General features: G+C 42.9%; 1 protein-coding gene across 2 annotated transcripts in view; it reads right to left on the bottom strand.

Annotated features, from left to right (window-relative positions):
• LOC136750848 (E3 SUMO-protein ligase ZBED1) overlaps positions 1-21,065 on the bottom strand; it is a 63,051-nt gene that overhangs the window by 1,436 nt on the left and 40,550 nt on the right. For both annotated transcript variants that reach the window (XM_066705975.1, XM_066705974.1), the window contains exons 4-6: positions 16,764-16,865; positions 14,078-14,285; positions 7,079-7,286 (exon numbers count right to left, since the gene is read on the bottom strand). In XM_066705975.1, coding sequence (XP_066562072.1) covers positions 7,079-7,286; positions 14,078-14,285; positions 16,764-16,865 — 518 coding nt within the window. The remainder of the gene's footprint in view (positions 1-7,078; positions 7,287-14,077; positions 14,286-16,763; positions 16,866-21,065) is intronic.

The raw sequence follows: 21,065 nt of genomic DNA, 5'->3' as shown, positions 1-21,065 counted from the left end.
TGACATCCGTGCCGAGCAGAGCGGAATAACCCCTGGGCCAGACGAGATGCTTGCCATCCTGACTCAGTTACACACAGAAAATCCTGTATACATTCTTATGCAACCGGTTTATTCTAGGATGCCTTCTTGCTATTCCCAGGATGCAGAAACAGCACAGGTGAGGGAGCATTACGCTTCACAAGCCCTAGGTTTGCTGCAGAAGCCCACGCGGTTTTCAAAGCTACACGACCAAATATATTTTCACAGCCTAGCTAATACATTTTAGGATAGATAGACACGCTGATGTGATAGACGGGGAGAAGGATTGACTGCTGGAAAGAACTTCACTGTGAAGGAAAGGCAAACATTGTATCCTCAGCACTGTTCAAATTCAGAGGGAAAATCACTCAGCCTGGAAGTGGTTTCTTTAGCTTCCCCCGAAATCAATACCATGAAATAAAGATTACAGCAGCTTCCCCGGCCTCTGAAGATGTCATCCGGACGAGCTCTCTGCCTTTTTTTGTGATAAATGCAAATACCGACTCGGTAGCCCCTCCAGAAGCCGACACAAAGCATGGCCCGGCTGGAGAGGAGATCCTGGTTCAGAGATATTTATTCTGAGTGAAATCTTTAGAGCGGCTTTTTAGATCCACAGTTTCCGTTTCATAACCCTGTGTGTAAATGTATGCACACCATCATCATATGCATTTTAAATTGTTGTCATTTTCTCAACTCTTTGGGTGCTTTTATTCAGATGATTGTCGGCTCTCCTGACCCATTAATGTCCTGATTTAATGGCATGTGGGCAACAACACCAAAACCCACATTTAAGGGATAATTCAGAGTATTGGAGCCACGAGGATCATTGTATGTTTATATAAGTGCTTTGAAAGCTTAAAGATGTATTGGAAGTAGTTTTAAACGGTTTATATCAACCGAGAGAGTTAATTGCTTTGAGATATTGACCTCTAGCAACAACCAAAAAAGCAATAAATCAATCTGGATGGTATTTTTTTTAATGCATTTCAGAAATAAGAGCATGGTTAAAATTCAAAGCAGGTAAAGCCAGCAATCCAGTACAAGGCAGCATATTCAATTTGTAGAAAACACAGAGTCTAAAGGACTGCCAGGCCTATAATTATAAAAATATATCGTTCAGTTCAGACTGTCAGACTCACGCTACTTCGGAAAGGAAATCATTAAAAATACCCCCGGGACCAAGAGAGAAAATCTGAAAATATTAGTCGTGTCACAACAGTACGCCAGTGTTTAATGACCTTGGGGATATGAATCATAAAAAAAAGAAAAGAAAATCAATACCCAGCCAAAAAATACAGAAAATCAATTAAACAGCTGAATCCTAATAAGTAGTAGAATGGTAGTGCCTGAGACGCGAGAATAAAAACACACGGGAGTTCGTAACACACACGCAAGGATTTTCAAAGATTTCCGGGCAGGTGACAGATTGGTGACAACCAGAAGCTCAGGCTTATTTAAACTACCTGAATAAGTGCGATAAAGGAGCTCATAGGAATATAAATAAACACTAAGAAGCAACACGGATAAACATGTGTGTTGAATTATGCATATATGTTGGGAAACACGCGGACCGTAATCCTCCCTCGGTGTGTTTCATAAAGGCAACGTTTGTCTTCTGAATAACACAAAATGGACATAAAACGCGCCAATAGAAATACAGTTTCGTCCTGCATATGTAAATGAACAGTGACAGATGTTTGCTCAACGTTAGGCGCAGTACAGGGTCCTGCAACAGAATGTGAAATAACCTGAAGCCATGTTGCCATATTCATTTAATTACGAATGCTCGTCTTGAGATTCTGCACAGACCCAATCTGAGTTAAAACGAACGATTCAAACTGTTTCGTGGTGTGACGAAACTGAAATCGAACTCCGTGACTTCAATGCAAAGTGTTATGTTTGGTGCAAACCCAAAAGACCATCCAAACAACACCATTGTCAAGTAATTTTTTTTTTACCAATGTCTGCAGAAGCAATTCTGGATAAATGAAATACTCAATCATATACCGATTAATTCTCCTTCTCCTAAAACAGCACTGTAATGAATGTAATGAATCCATTTATTTTAATAAACACAGTTTAGGGGAAGATACAGTACTTACATTAAAGCAAATATCTATAATTAATGACCTTGAAAGTTATTATAGATACACAAGCACAACACAAATATGAGCTGCCTGTCTGACAAACAGTTCTCCCTCTGATTAAAACATGTTACATCATGTCACCCAATAACACGAGAAACACCATCTTTTATGTAACGTACAGTTTACAGAATTGCATAAAACGAGCTCCGATGACAAAAACAACAAAGTTCTAGAACATATTTTTACATTGTACCGTGTTAACCCGAAAAGAAAAGTTGGTTTCCTAAGCGCCCACTTTCTCTCCCTTCAAGAAACTTTACTATCCTACAAGAACATGCCTATGCCTTAACCCTCAGGAAAAGACTCCAATAACCTTCACAGATGTAAAAATGAGAGGTCGTTTGCTCACTATGTGCATCTGATTTGCCTGAACACCAATATATCCGGCCAGTGTTTTAGCTGTCTGTAGGATTGGCTAGCATCCCAGAAGGACATTTGTCACTTGGAGAGGAGTCTGCCAACTGATTACCTGTCACTCACGGCACTCTCTCGCTGGCTCCCGCTGACTCACAAGCATATTAACCAAAGGATAATTGCCGGGGTTCACAAACGCGTTTCATCCTGGTGCTAATGAAGAGTGCGGGCAGCGACACGGCTGGCTACGGTGTGGGTTGTATTATTTCTACCTGCTGAGAGCAAATCATGTAAATAATCTCACAGGATTGTACGGCTAGCGATGCGACTCAGATACGGACATTCGGCCGGGATTTGTAGGACGTAGATGACCCATGCAAACCTGCAGCTCCGACCAACATGTATGACTGTAGTACTGAATATTACGAAGCGTGTGAAGGTGTGTATAGCTATGAAACATACAGCACACAAGTAATAATCTCAGTATCATTTAATAATATGTTGCAGTTGATGTTTATGATGTTATTCCCTCTCGCTCGCTATCTCATTGATGTTTGTACTGCTTTTTGCAGTGATTTTAGTCTATCAAGGTTTTAATTGGTTCTGGACTAAGCTATATATGATTAATGGCACATATTTGGTTGCAGGGCAAAATCCAAAAAGAAGGTCATTTGTCAGAGCTATTGCCCTACATAATAGTAAAAACGCTGGTTTGTATCATTCGAAACATTAACGCTTGCCGGAGGCGCATACATTCGAGTCAGAAGAAATTGTCATTCTGTTTCACAGTTAAAAGAGGATACAGTTTCATGGGTATTGTTACACATATTCAAGTAAAGAACTTTATGGAAACCAGCTTTAGCTTGTTTTGTTTAGTTTTTTTCACCAAGCCCAACTCACAGAGCCAGATACAACCCCACATTAATTTGTCATGCAGTTTTTCGTTGTTGTTTTTCCCATTTAGCCAAAAAGAAAGGGATTCTGAATTGTGAAAAGAAAATTGAACAGCTGATAAATTAAAGCAATACTCAACTGCTGTAAGATAAATCATTAAAATAGAACAAATATAGGTCCTTATATAGCCCTTCCTTGTGAGATCTATAAAATTGTTTCCAGTTAGCATCAGATTTAGTATTTCAAGCAAATATACATCCTGTGTTTTATTCACAGCCCTGGAACAAACATGATCTTTGTTGTCACAGTACCATGTAATCTTAGTTTGATTCACAGGGATGTGATGCTCTGTGACTTGTATGTGTTTACAGACCATATTACTGGAACCACTCTCCTTTCATTCATCTTTATTGTGAAAAATACATTTTGTAAACCTCCAACAGACACTATCAGGACAGGACAGTAATCAAAAAGCAGGCTGGTACAGAATATTCGTTTATCAAATAAAACACGGAATTGGAATGTCACTTGGAATTATTGATTATAGAATTACTTTGTTTCACTCCAATCACAATCTCACACTAACTCTACTGCACATCTTTAGCTGCTATCAAAACTTCAGCAATTCACACGTTGTTGTTTGTTTAACAGAAGTCGGACTAATAACTTTACAAAACCAGTCAACAGTGAAAAGGCTAAATGGAGCGAGAAAATGCAATACGATTCGCTGGTGTTACAAATGTGCTCGAGATATTGAACAGAGCTGGGCCGATGATATTTCAACACCCACATTTGCCATCTGCTTGGTTACTTGATTTTTGTAATTGTTGTCATTGCTTCTTAGTTTTACTACATTTGCTTAGTGTCACAGTCAGAAAAATGACAATCATGCAAACCAATGTTTTTAACGTTATACGAACTGTAGGGGGAACAAAATCCCACCAAGGCAATGTAATTGACTACTGTTTGTTATTTCATTTACAGTTTTTAAAATTCAACGATTACCGGTGTCACCCTACTTAGTGCCATTTTATTATTATATAGTATACTAAACTGCCTTGGTCAGCTCTCTCTCTCAACAGCACACAGGAGCGCAACCTGTCGAATTTCAAGTCGCTGTTCAAGCTGGAGAACGCAGACGAAAATAAATAAAATGACAAAGTTAGATGCCGAGAAACGAAAATGTGAGCATCTGCATCATTTCAAATTGAAATAAAAAAAAAAACATTTCAGATTACCACAGCAAGAGTCTATTAAAGGACTTTAGAACAACAATGTCAGAGCGGGAAAGCCTACATGCAAAGAAAACAACATCAGTCGAGGGGGACAAAAATAGAAAACGGGGAATATCGAGACCATATGGAAGTATGGCAAGACATGTTGGTTTCCTGGCACGGCGCTACTCCTGGTAAACAACCACCTTAGACCCAATCAATCCATCGTATCCTCAGAGAGAGGGGAACATCAGCATGCATTTCACAGTTTTAATCTCCATCTCTGGCCAGCTGCTACCACATTACAAGCGCCAGGTGCGACCGCACTGCGGGGGCAGAGGCACCGATGTGCGCGGCCGCCTCGGCCGCCTCCCCCTGCTGAGGGGTTTTCACACGAATGAAAACGACGCAGACCGGAAACATTCCTATCGGGACTGCTTCGAGAAATGCCTTTACTGCAGCGTCGATCTGAGGATCATCGCACAGAGGACGGACTCCCCCCTCAGGCGTTCCTGTGTCCTTTATTTACCGATTCAGACGTGGAGTAGAATTGTACGGGCCGTAATTAACACCACGGCAGCCGTTTTACTAAATGTATTCCTTAAGAAGTCGTTTCGGTGAGAGATGGAGACATGAGGAGGAGGTGAGCGGCGGATCGCACTGTAACTTGGGGCCGATCAGTTAAGATTCACCCCCGAGACATCTCCCCGGCTACACCAACGATCTGGGAGAACGGTTATCCAGGGTCACACTACCCAGGCCCTGAAAAGAGGGAAAGGGAGTGCAGGCATCAGCGGACAACGGACAGTCACTTGCCCACGGGGAGGATGGGTGGGATATCCTTAGACACCCTCCTGCAGACAGGGATAGCGGTCTTGTGGACAGGGTTTGCCGAGGGCAGCCCCACCACGCATCAACTCATACTCGGGTTCCTCTCAGTGCTACACACAGCTACCGGATAAACCAGTATCCTTAAAAACATGGGAATCGATGTAGTTTGTCAGCTCTCTACTCCCGCAGATTAATTGGAACTGAACAGACTATTCCAGGACTCGCCTAACCAGGGCATTTGTACAACTTTATTATAATCACGGTGACCTTGTATGATTCATACTAAACGCCCCGATTCAGGCCACATCTTGAATAATGTTTTCAGTTCCGATCAATGTAACGCAAAGGCGAACGGGCGCCTCAGAGAAGGTCCAGGCGTAGCAGGGGAACCGGTGTTACCGCGGGGCTGGAGGCCGCGAGTCCTGATGCCAGTGAAATACGCTTCTTCCCTCGGCGGAGAACAGATGAAATGTCTTGGGATTTTGATCGGACATTTTTTTGTGATCACAAGATAATTGCATATTATATTGCAGCACCGAAATCACGAGATAAAGGATCTTGTGATCTGGAAAACGGTCATATTGAAATCCCAAGATGCACTGATTTGTGCTCATGGGCTGACAGAGTAATATCGAGATTTGGACATAAATATGTGATGTGGTCGAGGCCTCATCAGGTCACTTTAGATTACCACCTCTTTAAGGTCGCTTCGATAATACCTGTGAGCACTTTTCCAATCTAATCATGATGTGTCAGATTATAGATAATACAGAATAACGTGAACAACATATGGTCAAACGTAAACCAATGTCTTCCAAAACTAAACCTGTGACACTAGACTGGAAAGAAACTGTAAATCCAAAAGATCAGAAGACCTACATGACCTAAGTGTCAATCTAGACCAATTATCTCAATAATTGGTTCAATTAAATGCCAAACAGCTCGTGTGGAGCAAAATTCAGAAGACCCTGCGTCTCTCCCACTCTGATCGGTGGCTGTGGATCTGACACACTGAATTTCAACACCTATTGATCGCTAATGGTTGATATCAATTGTCCAGCTCCTTTTTTTTTTTTCGCCTTTGATGAAGTAAAACATCCGTCTTCAAAACGTACAGCTTCGGGAAAAAACTGCACTCTGTGACTGAGATAAAAGTGCACGGAGACCTGCCTATTTGAAGTGCTCGTCTTTTGAAGATGTCTCCCAGCTGACAGATTCGAAGCACGGAGGCGCGTCACCGCCTGGGATATATTTTTAATCAGTCAGTTCAAGCCGTGTGTTTATCGATTTATTCCCGTTCTAGGGAAAACGTCAGATTTATTTGTCATTCTCGTTTCTGTTATGTTCCCATTCAGCGCAGTAAATTATGGGATGATAACCACAGAGATCTTTGAATAACAACAATGTGGGTCATATTTTACCACTACTGTCATGCTTCTGCTATGTGCTTTTCCCTGTATCTCTCTTTCCACAAACAGCATGCTTTGAAAATAGTTTTTTTCCACATTTGAGTTTGAAATCAATGCATTCTGGTAGATGACAAATGCCGAAAAAACTTAATAAAGTAAAGCACCAAACCCCCCAAATAAACAAATAAATAAAAGTACAGAAACACGGTACCTTGAACAGCAGCCAGCCAAGCAGCCACTTGCACAGCTGAGCAGGAATGCTGAGGTTCTGGTAGAGGTCTGTGTCCACCACCCCGGGGTCCACCGTGTTCGCCGTTACTGGGCTGCCCTCCGCCGCGAGGCGCCGCTGCAGGTGATAGGTGAACAGGACCAGGGCCAGCTTGCTCTGGGCGTAGGCGCTGTGGGGGGAATAGCAGGCACTGCAACAGAGGAACACAGATATGGGCTCACTATGAGTCGAACCGCACTGTTTTTGAGGGTCACTAAAAAGAGAGTTCTGGGTTTAATGTTTGTAAAACCTTTGTAAAAGGTGTATGTTTGTCTGTTTGACTGGAGTTTCTTCTCCTGTCCTATAAGTCACACCCAAGTTGTGACTGGAGATAAAAGCATTTAAAAAAACAACATGTTTGAGAAACCAGAGATTCTTGCAGAAATGTTTTTCCTCCGTCTTCTTCTAAGTCTTCTTCTGTTATTCTTTTTCAGCAGATGTGTCTCGTGTTTGCTTCTGCTGATCACGTCACGCTGTGTGTTGCACTACGTCTGCCGTGCAGTAAAACTCTGTGTGATATGGCATAGTTTACGGTGATACGGCACAGTAAAAGTGTAGTTGTAAATGAGAACAGCGAAATGAGGGAGAAAGAAAGGAGACTGATCCCAGACTGATCCTAATCCTCACAGAAACAACAGGACGGTGGTTTGTGTCACATCTGTTTGCCGGTCTACACAACAGGAATTTCCCGCTAACTTCGAACCTGCGCGGCCCTCCCTGCGACGGCCCCCCGAGCCGCCCAGGACACAAATGAAGACAGAACTGTGTCTAATCGCCTCAATAAGGCACCTGCTCACCGTCGACACCCCACCACTGTACCGGCCATTTGTTCTAATCATGTGTCTGTTATACGGTAGCAGCGTTTCAGTCTTCTTCATGGCTGAGTAGCCCCCGGCAGCGCGGGGCGCGGGGGGCCGCAGTGCGAACGCTGGGGGAATGCTGATGTGGGCGGCCGCAGGGGGAGCTCAGAGCCAATGCAGCATAGAGCTTTCTGCAAACAGGTGCCTGGGTTCCTCATAATTGTTTTAATTGTGACTATTATACTATCGTCCATGCCTCGCCTTCTGGGACGCACACTGCATATTCATTTTCAGAGATAAGAGTGTTGCACGAATAAATACCGATCAAATACGAGTTCTAAATAATCTCATGCACAGATCTATAGGTAGTGCATGCCAAGGCACTGGAATATGAAGAAAAAGCAACTGTGGAAGATTTCCAAGTGTTTCCTGACAGTATTCCTCAGTGCCACCTCTTTGATTTTCTGCTCATGCATACTCATACATCGGCAGTGCTTCAAAACGCTTCACCCGTCTGTGAATCTCTCTCCATCCTCAGCCTCAGACCAGCAGCTGATGTGAAAGTGTAGAGGAGTCATGAAAAGCAGATGCAATACCCGACTCGACTGCAGAGTAAAGTAAGCAGTGTTTTGGATTATTTGTTTTTGAATCTAAAAAGTGTAGGTGGCGTCAGGACTTAAATATTCGAAGACACAGCAGTGTTTGATCCAGAGAACTTGATCAACCTTGTAATTCTCAGCTACCTTCCAACACGAAATACAGAAAATACCCAAAGGAAAGACTAGTGCATGTGTGTGTGTGTGTGTCATCTCTTAGTCCCCACGACTCACAGTTCACACTATCCATGGCCCTTGACATGCGCTGTGATTGGAGACACAATTATTATTTTATTTATTTATTATTATCTAATTAGAAATGTCACAACTTGCAGCAGACCCAGCCCGGGCAGCCGGGAGACGCAGTAACTGGAGGAGACAAGTGTTTGACGAAGCTGACAACACTGATCTCGGCAGCGGCTCGTCACTCGGAGCAGGGCTGGGAAACATCGACCCTCTGGGGCCAGACTCTGGGTTTTATTAGGTATTGTTTGATTAGCAAACCAAAGTGTGTAATTATTTACATATTTAGTTAAATTAAGTAATTATGATCTGAGGAGCAATGAAAACCACTGGCTGTAGAGAACTGGTTTCCCATCTATAATGTGTCTGCCTGTGTGTGTCTGCTCTACAGTGTGTCTGCCTGTGTGCGTCTGCCTCTACAGTGCGTCTGCCTCTACAAAGGTTGTAACACTGAGCTGAACTGATTAACGACTGGCGAATTAATTCGATGGTGACTGGTTTCACCAAATTCTGTATTTCATTTTATAAATAAAGAAAACTGTCCCAGAGGAGTCTCCATAAGACCCCATCCAGCTCCGGCATCTTAGAGGAGTCACTGGCCAACTGCGCAACACCCCTCAGGGCGGCTCGGTCACAGTCAACAAAGCCAATCAATACATCTCATGTCAATGCTGCTGACGCAACAGCGGTTTTTGACCCTCTGGACATGCGATGTGTTCTACACAAAGCCTTGGCACATCCCCTGGTGATCAGACAGAGATAAAGATAGCCACCGCCCGAGCATGTTTGAGCAAACTTTCAGACTCAGAAATAAGAGCTGAGACTTCTGTACAAATGTGCTCGGTGACTATAGTAGTCCCGGCAGAACGTCCCCTTTAGGGAGGTCCAGGTCTCCGTGACATGATATGGCAGGGCTTATATCGCGCAGGAAGAGGGGGTTATAAATAAAATCTGTCTCCAGAAGCGAAGATTAAATTAAGGCACTATTTCAGGACAGTTTTTCTGCTTCCAGGAAGTATGAAAACAATGACATTACATGGATTTTGGATGGGATTTTTTTATAGGAATTATTAAATACTTATTTGCCTACCTACATGCCTCAGGAATAAGTCAGATGTGTTGGATACAATCCGAGTTGGGTTTTTCTCTACACAACAAGGCCAGCCTTGATATTTCCTGTGAGGAATTGCGGTGACAACCATCAGGTGGATTTTGTGCAAGTCACCTTCCTCAAAGCCAAATGAAATCCCGTTGGAGGCTGCTCTCGTTTCCCTGTGTGTTTGTGTGTTTGCACAAGCAGTGCTAATCCCGAATTAAATGATGAGGCATAAAACACCATCTGGGGCAGAGAGCGGTAAACAAGAGTACAACACAAAGGCAGCCAAGTTGTTCAGAATAAATCTAATTAAAATGTAAAGCTGTCACAGCTAATTGCCATAAAATGTAAGCTAGAAACCCCCCAGAGACGTTCGGAAAAAAAGTGGAAAACCAATGTTTCTCAGAGCAATGGAAACGAAGACGCTGCCGACCAGAGACGGGCATCGAGCTCCTTTCACACCAGGCACCGGCTTTCATTTTATCTCCTCAAGTCTATTTAATGCCTTGGTTTCTCAGACGAGGAATGACTTCTTCCCCAGCTGACAAGCCCGAGTGTTTCATGGCAGCACACATCGAGCAGCTGCCTGAGCTAGGCACCGACGCACGGAAATGGACAATTGACAACAGATTCTATTAAAAAGACCCACACTATATGGCCAACGCAAACGACACATTTGGAGTGATATTATCAGTGTAAGGGGGGCTTAGAAGTAAATAAAACTAACTTAATGGGTGCAAATAATAATCCAACAAAATTAATTAATAGAAAAAACTATTGCCTTGACCATCAATCTTAAAGTGTAAACTGAATTCTCTACCAGTGAGCTAAAGTTACTAACCTTTTATATAATCTGTAAACATCTTTACTGTCATCTTTACATCTTTACTTTACACTGCACTTCATCACACTGCACTTCTCTCTTCGTTTTACCAGTTTCTTAAACATGACGTCAGTTTGAACCAAGTGGGCAGACATATTAAATCATGTGACGTACTGTACGTCACATGATTTAATATGTCCGCCCACTTGGTTCAAACTGACGTCATGTTTAAGAAACTGGTAAATGCTGCATCTCCTCTATATTCAAGCATGTGTGAGTGAAATAGAAAAAGTAGGGTTGCGGATGCATCCTTGGTTATCTGAAAAGAGACAGATCCCCCCAGGTTTTAGGGGTCGAGTTATCTGGCTTATTTGGCTAGGCAGAGAGGGCTTTGTTCCTGTGCGCAGTGTGGCAATGGGAATATGTAAGTAAGCGTGCGGATTCCGACCCCTTCAAGAGGAGACCCAAGCCTCTCAGATCCAAGATGGCGCAGTCTTTCTAGGGCACCAGGAAGTACTGGGAATAGATCCCCTCGTTAAGATGCTATGTCGGTCCAGCAACATGGCCATTTCTGTCTGAGGGAGCACTGGGGTGGGTTTGTCACTGCGGTCTCCAACACGACCCGAAAGCGGAATCGAATGGAGTGGCCAAAATGAAAAAAAAATCGTTGGTGAGAGAGTAGAGGCATTTGTAGGTGACAAGGGGGCATGTTCATTAATGTATCATGATTTTACCATGCTTTAACCATGTTGTTACTAACTACTAGTTACTGGCTACTAACCTACTTGCTTCTTAACTTAAATTCTACTACTTCAGTTGCACATTATCACTGGTATTAACATGCAAACTACCATAACATAATTCCTATCCAGTTATAAATCATCCAAAAAGTAGTCTGACAAGCAGAAAAAATATCCTCAGATACTTCAAATTCTAGTTTATATTTTAGTAGTTGAAGTAACACAGATTCCTGCTCCCAGCTGTATGAACACAGAGATCTGCAGTCTGTCTGGGGCATTGCTAACAGGATAGATGGGTATATGTTGTCCACTCTTTAAGTCAAAATTAAGCCACTCTCTCTGGCTTCAGCCTACTGGCCCTCATATGACTTTCATTAGGATGGCAGACACATTGTGTGTAACAAGGTACTGTTGAAAGATATTGGGAGAAAGCAACCATTTGTGGCATTTTGGTCGACTTTCAAAAGCCACAGTGAAGGAATCTAAATAAGGATTGTAGCACTCATTTTGAGTCATGTTCTCGCTGTACGAATGTGAGGTAAAACTACACGAGAATGGCTTTATTTACTTATTCCTCCCCGTCTCTCTCACTTTAAAGCCCGTCACCTGTGCTAACATGTTTACACGGGGCCCTCGGGAGAGAGCAGCCTGGTGTCACTTCTTTTATGCAGCGTGCAGAAAATACACCACTAATAACAGCAGAAATACGACTTCGCAGGGAAGACGGGTCAGCAATGACTTATTGTGACATCACTGCTATCTAGGGGAGTTTGGGGGGGAAAACCCATCAAAATAAGCTACTTTGTTTTAGAAGGGCTTCATCTTATTTACTACCTTTGTGTAAGTATGCGTGTAAGATCTGGGAAAAAACATTACAGTGTTCTAATCATAGGGTAATCATGGGTAACTGATGAGTAACTAATCTCAGAGCAGGGAGAGTGGAAAACCCCATATCTTTTCTATCCCTTGAAGAGTTGGGCCACAATCTTTTGCAGATCACCGACCACATAACAATACAAAAAAGCTGAATCTGATCTGGAATAACCCTCAGACTGTATTTCATATACAGAAGGTGGAACATGTGGAACAAATCATTGAGTTGAGAATCCTGTGCTGCCTCTGTCCTGTTATCTCTTCAGCACATCATGCGTAATTGAATGACACTGGTTTCAGCTGCCAGCATGCCACGTCCCGTTAGTCATGGGGAGATCTAATGCGGCTTCCCCAGTAGACACAGTGGATTGAAAAGCAGGCCAACTAGAGGCACGAAAACTACATAAAACCTTTATATAGGTAAACAAGATGCTAGGGTATATTGTGAACAAGGGCAGTGATGTTCAGACTGTACAATGCACTAGTTAGAGCTCATCTGGATACTGTGGACAGTTCTGGGCTCCACACTTCAAGAAAGATATCGCTGCTCTAGAGGCAGTTCAGAGGAGAGCAACCAGACTTATTCCAGGTCTGAAGGGAATGTCCTACTGAGAGACTGAGGAACTGAACCTTTTCACCCTGGAACAGAGGAGACTACGTGGGGACTTGATCCAAGTCTTCAAAATCATGAAAGGCATCGACCACATCAAACCAGAGGAGCTTTTCCAGACCAGCAGGGACACACACACCCGGGGACACAAATGGAAATTGGGCTTCAAGGCATTCAAGACAGAAAACAGGAGACACTTCTTCACACAGAGAGGCGTCACAATCTGAACAAACTCCCCAGCGATGTGGCTGAAGAGACAATTTGGGAACATTCAAAAACAGACTGGATAGGATCCTTGATCACTTAGTTATTAATGGACACCAAACGAGCACGATGGGGCGAATGGCCTCCTCTCGATTGGACACTTCATATGTTTCTTATTAGACTAGTCTTAATTAATCTGTCTCATGCAATTTAAGCACATATTTTCAGTTACTGTGAACTAGGATTGTTGTTGTTTTAAGCATCCGCCATGTTTATTTTGTCTTACAATTCCCAGAATGCATTGCGTACTTAACTAAGTAAGACCACCGTCAACCGTTTTAACGGACTATGACTTATAATCATACTAAGACCGAGTCTTAGTCTGTGTTTACGTAGCCGGCCTCTGCTCTTAATACTATCTGTTCATCTCTCGATATTCAGAACGATGTAGCGATCGTGGGAAGCCATTAATCAAACTGCAGGATCTGTAATGAGTCAGAACTGTTCTCGGGGAGATAAAAGGGTCTCACAGCTTGACAGCAGAATTCCTTAATGCACTGAAGAAATCGGTGGAAAACTAAGATGGCTGTTAATATAATTACTGAAAAGCTTTAATGATATGATGTCGTATTCGTGTAACTTTTCGGGGAGCTAAAGGAACATTCAATTAGCTAAATCAGGTGCATAAGACAAACAGGATACGAGTGGTGCGTCTAAACGGCCTCCGCAGTCCGCTATGCATGAATAATGGTTTCAAACTCAATTTAGTTGGAAACCACCCACCTTATTAGGTAGTTAAATATATTTTGTGTGCGACAAACATTTGTATTAGTTTTATATTTGTTCCCCAAGAAATAAAGTGACAAAACAAGCTATCCCAGTTTGTGTTCTTCTGCTTTTCCAAATGCACCCCCTTGTCGTCTCCACGGCTGAGCGAAGCCGCACCAGATGGTGTACCTGCTCTGTAGGTCCTCCAGGGTGATCTCTCCCACGTAGTGCGTCGCAGAAGAGACGGTGATGATTCGGGCGCAGGCTTCCTCGGTCCCAGACGTCTTCAGGGTGTCCAGGAGGAGCTGTGTCAACAGGAAGTGCCCTAGGTAGTTCAATCCAATGTGCTCCTCAAAGCCATCTTCTGTCCTTCTCTCTGGAACCAACATGACGCCAGCTGCACCAGACAACAGACAGAAATTATAGTTGGGTGCAGAAAATATATTTGGCAGCCAAGCAGTAGAGTGTGTCAATTGTTCCCAGAGCTCTACACTTGCTAAGATAAATCCAGGAGACTTTGGTGGTCATGGTGCGATGGCTGAACACTGTGTGTTATTGGTGCAAGGGTGATTGTGCTGCTTTCTGCGGTCCTGCTGGACTGTGTGGTATGAATTTGGGGTTGTGTTTGTGCTCTGGCTGGCTCTTACTTCACTTGAACTTGGCCACTCATTAAAAGACCCAGACGGATCATTTCCTGAACAAAGCCAAGAGAAGTTGCCCAACATATGCCTCCTATATCTGTAGGAGATGTTTTCCGGCCCTGTGCGCTTTGGGGGTACAACAGATGGTGTCTGTGTTGTCACCCTCGGATGCTTTACAGACCAGAACTTGTTGAAACTAACAGTATGGTCTTGAACACCTTCTGGGCCGGGAAACAAAACTATCTTAAACATAGCAAACAGGGTCATCTTAAGTAGGGGAAATCCGTATGACTTTTAGATTAAAAGTTTACTTCACACTGTAAAAAATACTACAGAGGAAGTATTGACAGTGACCACACTTTTGGGGAGTTCAGGGATCAAGTTCTGAGCAAAGTCCGAGAAGATACCCATGTGAATTCAGACAAATATCTTACCTGGTTATTCGTCTGAACCCTTGGGATGTTAATCAAGCTTACTGGGCCACTGACTTTAGTAGTTAGTCTGTTAATGAGTTAATTAGTTATGAGCATGTTAGTTAGTTCTTCGACTTTAAATAATTAATTTTGCAGGACTTTACAGATACAAGGACTTTGATTTATTCAGTCTTAGTGTGTCACAGTTAAGTATAAATAAAAACAACTACGGCCAGTAGACATTAGCTAGCTGATTCCACATGCTTACGAGAAGAGACCGCGGCTCTCCGCTGAACTCTGCTGACCTGAATCAGCCATTCCCATCAGGAAATTATTCACTGTCCTCATCTACTTATGTGCTTTCATTTATACACGAGTCCGGGCCATCAATGCAGAACGCAATCAGAAGCCTCTATGTTAGGAAGGTAATGTGCCGATTCGAATTCCTGCTCTGCTATAATTCCAGTAATACCTACGCCTGCGGATTATTCTGCTGTTTTTTTCTTCTTCTATTAATAGAGGGGAATAAAAAGCAGCGTTGTTTTTCATCAATTAGTTCAGATTTCATCTCAGGGGAGCACGTGTCATTGTGGGCTTTGATCCCATTGAAGAGAAGCGGACAAGAGCTCAAACATAGTCATAGTGAGGCAGGAAGTGTCCAATTCAATGAAAACACTGAGTATTGCGTGATGTACTGTTTTAGGGGCAGGATTACAACACGTTACATGCTCTGTGTGACGATTTCAAACACGTCTACTGCTCCAAAGTTTTATTTTACATTTTTTTTTTGTGTAATTAGGTTTCCTGTTTAGTGGAACACATAAACTTTATTTTTTTGCTCTCCAGTTGCAAAGTCCAATCCTTGCAAGTCATATTGTACATTATTTATCCAGCTCTCTGGGAGTGATAGGGGGAACCACGGCGATACTTCATACATGCAGAAGAGCCTGCAGACTAAACGTTCTGCATACATTTGTCGCTTCAAACAAATCAACGTACTTCTCTGGTCGTCTGCTGCAGAACGCATGGGTTCACTTAATTTTTGGCAGTTTAATGAGCTAAAATGTATTAATCAGAGAACATCCAGCAAATGCCTCTACATACATGTATACTTACATAAATATAACATATGATATCTTATGCAATATGATTAAAAGCTGAACACACAGCCTTGAGGAGAACTGAACTGCAGACTGTAGGTGGAAAATATTTCAAGGTGAAGTTCAAACGCCCCAAGCAAAGCTATTAGTTCAGTTTGTTTCCTTTTCTTATGCTAATATTGTCAGTAAAAAGAGGACCATTTTTGATAGATCTAATTTGTTGTCTTTCCCATGTTATTAAACTGACAATTTAATTTAATTTATTTTACTTGTGGCCGATAGCTTGTGTTACTCTTAGATACCTATCCGCTGATGTTGGCAAAAAGTATGCGCTATCTGGCAAGGTTTGACATAATCAATACACCCCCCATTAAGAGGCTGTCTTTTGAGACCCATGCTAACGTCATTTTAATTATTCTGCTGTTCATAAAGCACGGTGACCCACAGAGAAGTTAATCACGCAAAGATTATATTAATTTCCTCGTTTCGAGAAATTACCTCTTTAAATGTTTACGAAAAATGTATTTCCACCCAAAACGTCTCGGTTTGTGCGTTGACTTTCACACAACAAATACGATTATAAGTTTTAATTTCTCTCAGTTCAGCAGTGGGACGTTCTCCTCTCGAATCACATCTGACCTGGACACAACGTTGAGTTTCTACTAGTGTATTAAACATGCTCTGACATGCTGAAAAATTATTACATACTAGAGTTACTTACCATTATTGACAAGAACATGAAGTGGGAGGCCTCTGTCTTTAAACCTCTGCACAAACTGATGGACGGACCTCAGGGATGTCAGGTCAAGGTAGCTGAACTGCACTGTGGACAAACACAGGAGTTTACAGATGAGAAACTGGACACATGCGGTCTAGAGGTGCTTGTGACTCATCTGGTCAAACTGAAGCCACATGGCTCTGGCGGCAGACCATATTTTAAGAGATAAAAGTGAATCATCGCTGCCATGATTCTCTCAGCAGACGTACAGCACTGTGCTGAGGATGTGTGTGATTAAGCCACAATCAGGTCGAAATTGTCCTCCAGCAATTGTCCTAGGACATGTAGGCTCACTTAACCTCTTGTGCTAGACAATTAATCAGCGGATTTCAAAGTGCGCCGCGTGTTTAATTCATACTCCGTTTCGTTCCAACTGATCTTGACACCCGAACGTATAAATCAGAGACGTGCATGAAGCGGGCCATTTATAATGCCCTTCCCTTGGTTCATTAATCTGTTCTATCAATCGCCTTGATTCCGTTGGAAACATGCAAATGACTGCGATAGTACATCGTGTACCAGATGTCGTTAATAATGCATATAGTTATGTTTGCTAGAGTGAGTAAAGTCAACACAGCTTCAAAAGCCATTTGTTATATGGAAATGAACATTAAAAATACCTGCCAGAACTAATCTTAAAGGCACTGAAACTGTGGGTTTATAAACCAGCATTTATTACCAAAAGTCGCAGTAAGCCACAACAGAGACAGCAACACACAATCAGCGCGTTGCTACGGGATTAGGGCTGTAGCTATTTCCGAATGGCTAATAACGTCAAGGCATGCTATACCATTAAGCCCCTTGGATACTTGGCTCTCATACAAAATAGTATGTCTGTCACCATAGCTTAACAAAATGCATAACACCATTTTTTTTAAACATTTCAGATGGTGGTTTCATCCTCGTTCAGACTGTTCTGTAGACCTGATTTGGATCAAGTTTTGTTACATTGTTAACGTTTTAAATTATGACATTTAAACAAAAACATTAAAAATAATAATTGTTTATGTCCTGATGCTTTTTTAGTGTCATAAAAATATATATTGAAAATATCCAACTTCAATAGTAAATGTTGCTTCATTAGGTGGCAGGATTCACATTTGCTTTGTCACCTTTAATTAAAAGGAATGTACATGTTCATAAAAACATAAGAAAGTGTCCAGTCAAGAGGAGGCCATTCGCCCCATCGTGCTCGTTTGGTGTCCATTAATAACTAAGTGATCCAAGGATCCTATCCGGTCTGTTTTTGAATGTTCCCAAATTGTCTCTTCAGCCACATCGCTGGGGAGTTTGTTCAGATTGTGACGCCTCTCTGTGTGAAGAAGTGTCTCCTGTTTTCTGTCTCGAATGCCTTGAAGCCCAATTTCCATTTGTGTCCCCGGGTGCGTGTGTCCCTGCTGATCTGGAAAAGCTCCTCTGGTTTGATGTGGTCAATGCCTTTCATGATTTTGAAGACTTGGATCAAGTCCCCACGTAGTCTCCTCTGTTCCAGGGTGAAAAGGTTCAGTTCCTCAGTCTCTCAGTAGGACAGTCCCTTCAGACCTGGAATAAGTCTGGTTGCTCTCCTCTGAACTGCCTCTAGAGCAGCGATATCTTTCTTGAAGTGTGGAGCCCAGAACTGTCCACAGTATCCAGATGAGCTCTAACTAGTGCATTGTACAGTCTGAACATTATACAAATTTAAGGAGAAGAAATATAAAGAAGGGTGTTTCACAAATAAAAACAATACCGAATGAAGTAAGCCTCCAGTGGCGTATAACTGCATTCTGTCACATTTTAACGACTCGGGGAGAAATTATTTACTTGGTGGCTTGTTTTTACTCCCACAAACAGTCCCAAAACACAGGTACCCATCTGAACTGTAACCAAATGGCTTTTTTTGCTCTGAAATGGTTCTTCTTGGGGTTAGATGCATTTTGCCTCCTATTGGGACTCTTCCCCGCCTCCCTGCGGAGTATTAAACAGTTTAACACTCCCAGGTCTGAAATGAAAGTAAACCCTGAGCCGCGCTGAAGTGTGTCGGGGGAGCGGCTGTTCACTCTGGTGTGAGGGACGGATCTGAGGAACGCGTGGCTCTCTGGAGCCTCGGGGGATAGCTTTGAAGATTGCTCCTCCACTCAACAGTAAACGGAGAGACTTTCCTAGTACTTAAAACATACGCGGGTCCCAGGGAAACAGACACCCATCCGCTTCTGCCAACAGTTCAGGTTTTAGATTGATTAAAAGCAGCTTAACATCCACTTAGCATGTCCAGAGAGTCAACCCGAGTGATTGAAAAAAAAAAAGAAGGCTGGTTCGTACACTTAGCCTGCACACACTCTCCTGCCGTCGACAGTGTTTGCTAACGGAGGACACACTGACTCATCGGCAGAAAATTGTTAATTTCATGTTCAAATTGCCGCTGTCCTATTTCTGCTCTCCCCCGGCGTTCGAGGTCACCTTCACCGGGGCCGTGTGGGGGCTGTTGCCAGGCAGAGAGACCGAGGCAGGCTGACACAGACACAGACACAAAGAGGGAGAGTCCACAGGGTGGTGGGACAGGAAGGCAACGTACACGGGGGTGACGCTCAGGGAGAAGGTGCCAACAGAGCAGCCACATCACAAGAAGGTGACACTGACAGATACATATATATATATATATGTGTTTAAATGATAATGTTCTTGGATCTCCCTCTCAGAGCTACCGAGTAAACCAGACCCAACCAAGAGAAAATAATCCCGTCCAAACAGGCTGGTGGTACGATGCTGGAGTGACAAGTTTGTATACAGAACATCAACACAAAAACAAACTGTGTCCAGCTCCAGATTTGGGCAAAACAGATAGTGCCTAAATGAAAAACATCTCCACTGAGGGGAAGCACTATTTTTACTTTATTAGTTACTTTATTAGTATGACTAACATGCCTACAACCATATGTTGCAGAGTCCAGCCTTTTCATTTGCTTTCAGCCAGTGCCGCCCGTGGCACTACGCCAACACACACCGCCAACAAAACAATAGATTCCCAGACAGGAGTAAAATCTCCTCATCTGCCGTCTCTGCCTTTCAAAACACAGACTCACCGAGGCAGATGCAGAGATGTGAACACGAAACAGACATTTGGTAATTGGAGGCACCCTGTTATCGACCCATATTTTACTACGGTAATCTCAGCCCCGGCGTTACGTTTGAAGATGGCTGATATTTCCCTCGCCGCGGCCTGTGATGACTAAATCATAAGGCTAATGGCGCTGATGAAAGAAAGGCAAGTAGTCACCCCCTTTCATCTGCGCTGACCTTTTAATGCACGTCTCCAATAAAACCACATAAAACCATAATGACTGTGCCGCCCAGAGGACAGGTTACCCAGGTGTGAAATGTAATGAAAAGGTCTCTTTGTATCAGATTACTCTCCCGCTAGATTGCCTCATAGAAAGTCTATTCATATTTTAAAATATTCCAGTTAGTCACCCCAGGTGCCACACAAACTCCTGACAGGAGCGATGGCTGTCTTCTTCGGGTTTCGCTTCACTCTAGCGCCACGTCACCTGACCGCATGTAGAGACGCACTGCTGATCTAACCGGCGCGGCTCATTGTCCCGAAGCAGACATTAACACCGTTAGCATGACGTAGCGCATACAATCTGCATGTGTCTGCGTGTGGAAGTTCTAACTTTCTCCTTCAACAACACAGAAGTGTGAACTGACATTCGAAGAGGAAAATCAAAAGTATAATTGGAACAAATTATCAACACAGACGGTCACATTTAAAAGGATTTAAAACCCACTGGATTTGTTTTTTAATGATTTGGAATATCAGTGTATTGTAGAGCAGAGAACATACTAAGCATCCCTGAGATTAAGTCTGCAGAAGAAGTAAAATGGATAACAATCCCTCCATGGATACAAATTAATCTCCAACTGTCAGTTTCTATAGGATTTATAGCGGACTCCTCATTCCAGAAACTCTGTCCAGTTTCCTCGTATTCTAAAGATGTCCGCTACCTCACCGACTGTATCATCATAGGAGGGAGGAGCTGGGGGGTATAAACAAACTATAACCATGAGAAGCCATCGCAGGAGGCACAAAGAAGCCCGTCCAATCAGAGACAAAGTAAGCTTCCGCAGACGTGTCCTCGTGTAAATAAAGCTGGTGTTGGAGATATACCGTGGAACCGGCTGCATGAATCATGCATGGGGACACCTCCTCCCAGTTTGTTTGCAGTGGGGAATAATTTATCGAGTGATGTCATAGGGCTTAGATGC

The sequence above is a fragment of the Amia ocellicauda genome, chromosome 6, assembly GCF_036373705.1.
Source record: "Amia ocellicauda isolate fAmiCal2 chromosome 6, fAmiCal2.hap1, whole genome shotgun sequence".
Taxonomy (NCBI): Eukaryota; Metazoa; Chordata; class Actinopteri; order Amiiformes; family Amiidae; genus Amia; species Amia ocellicauda.
Note: the sequence above shows the minus strand (reverse complement) of the source record. Positions and strands in the feature narration are given on the sequence as shown.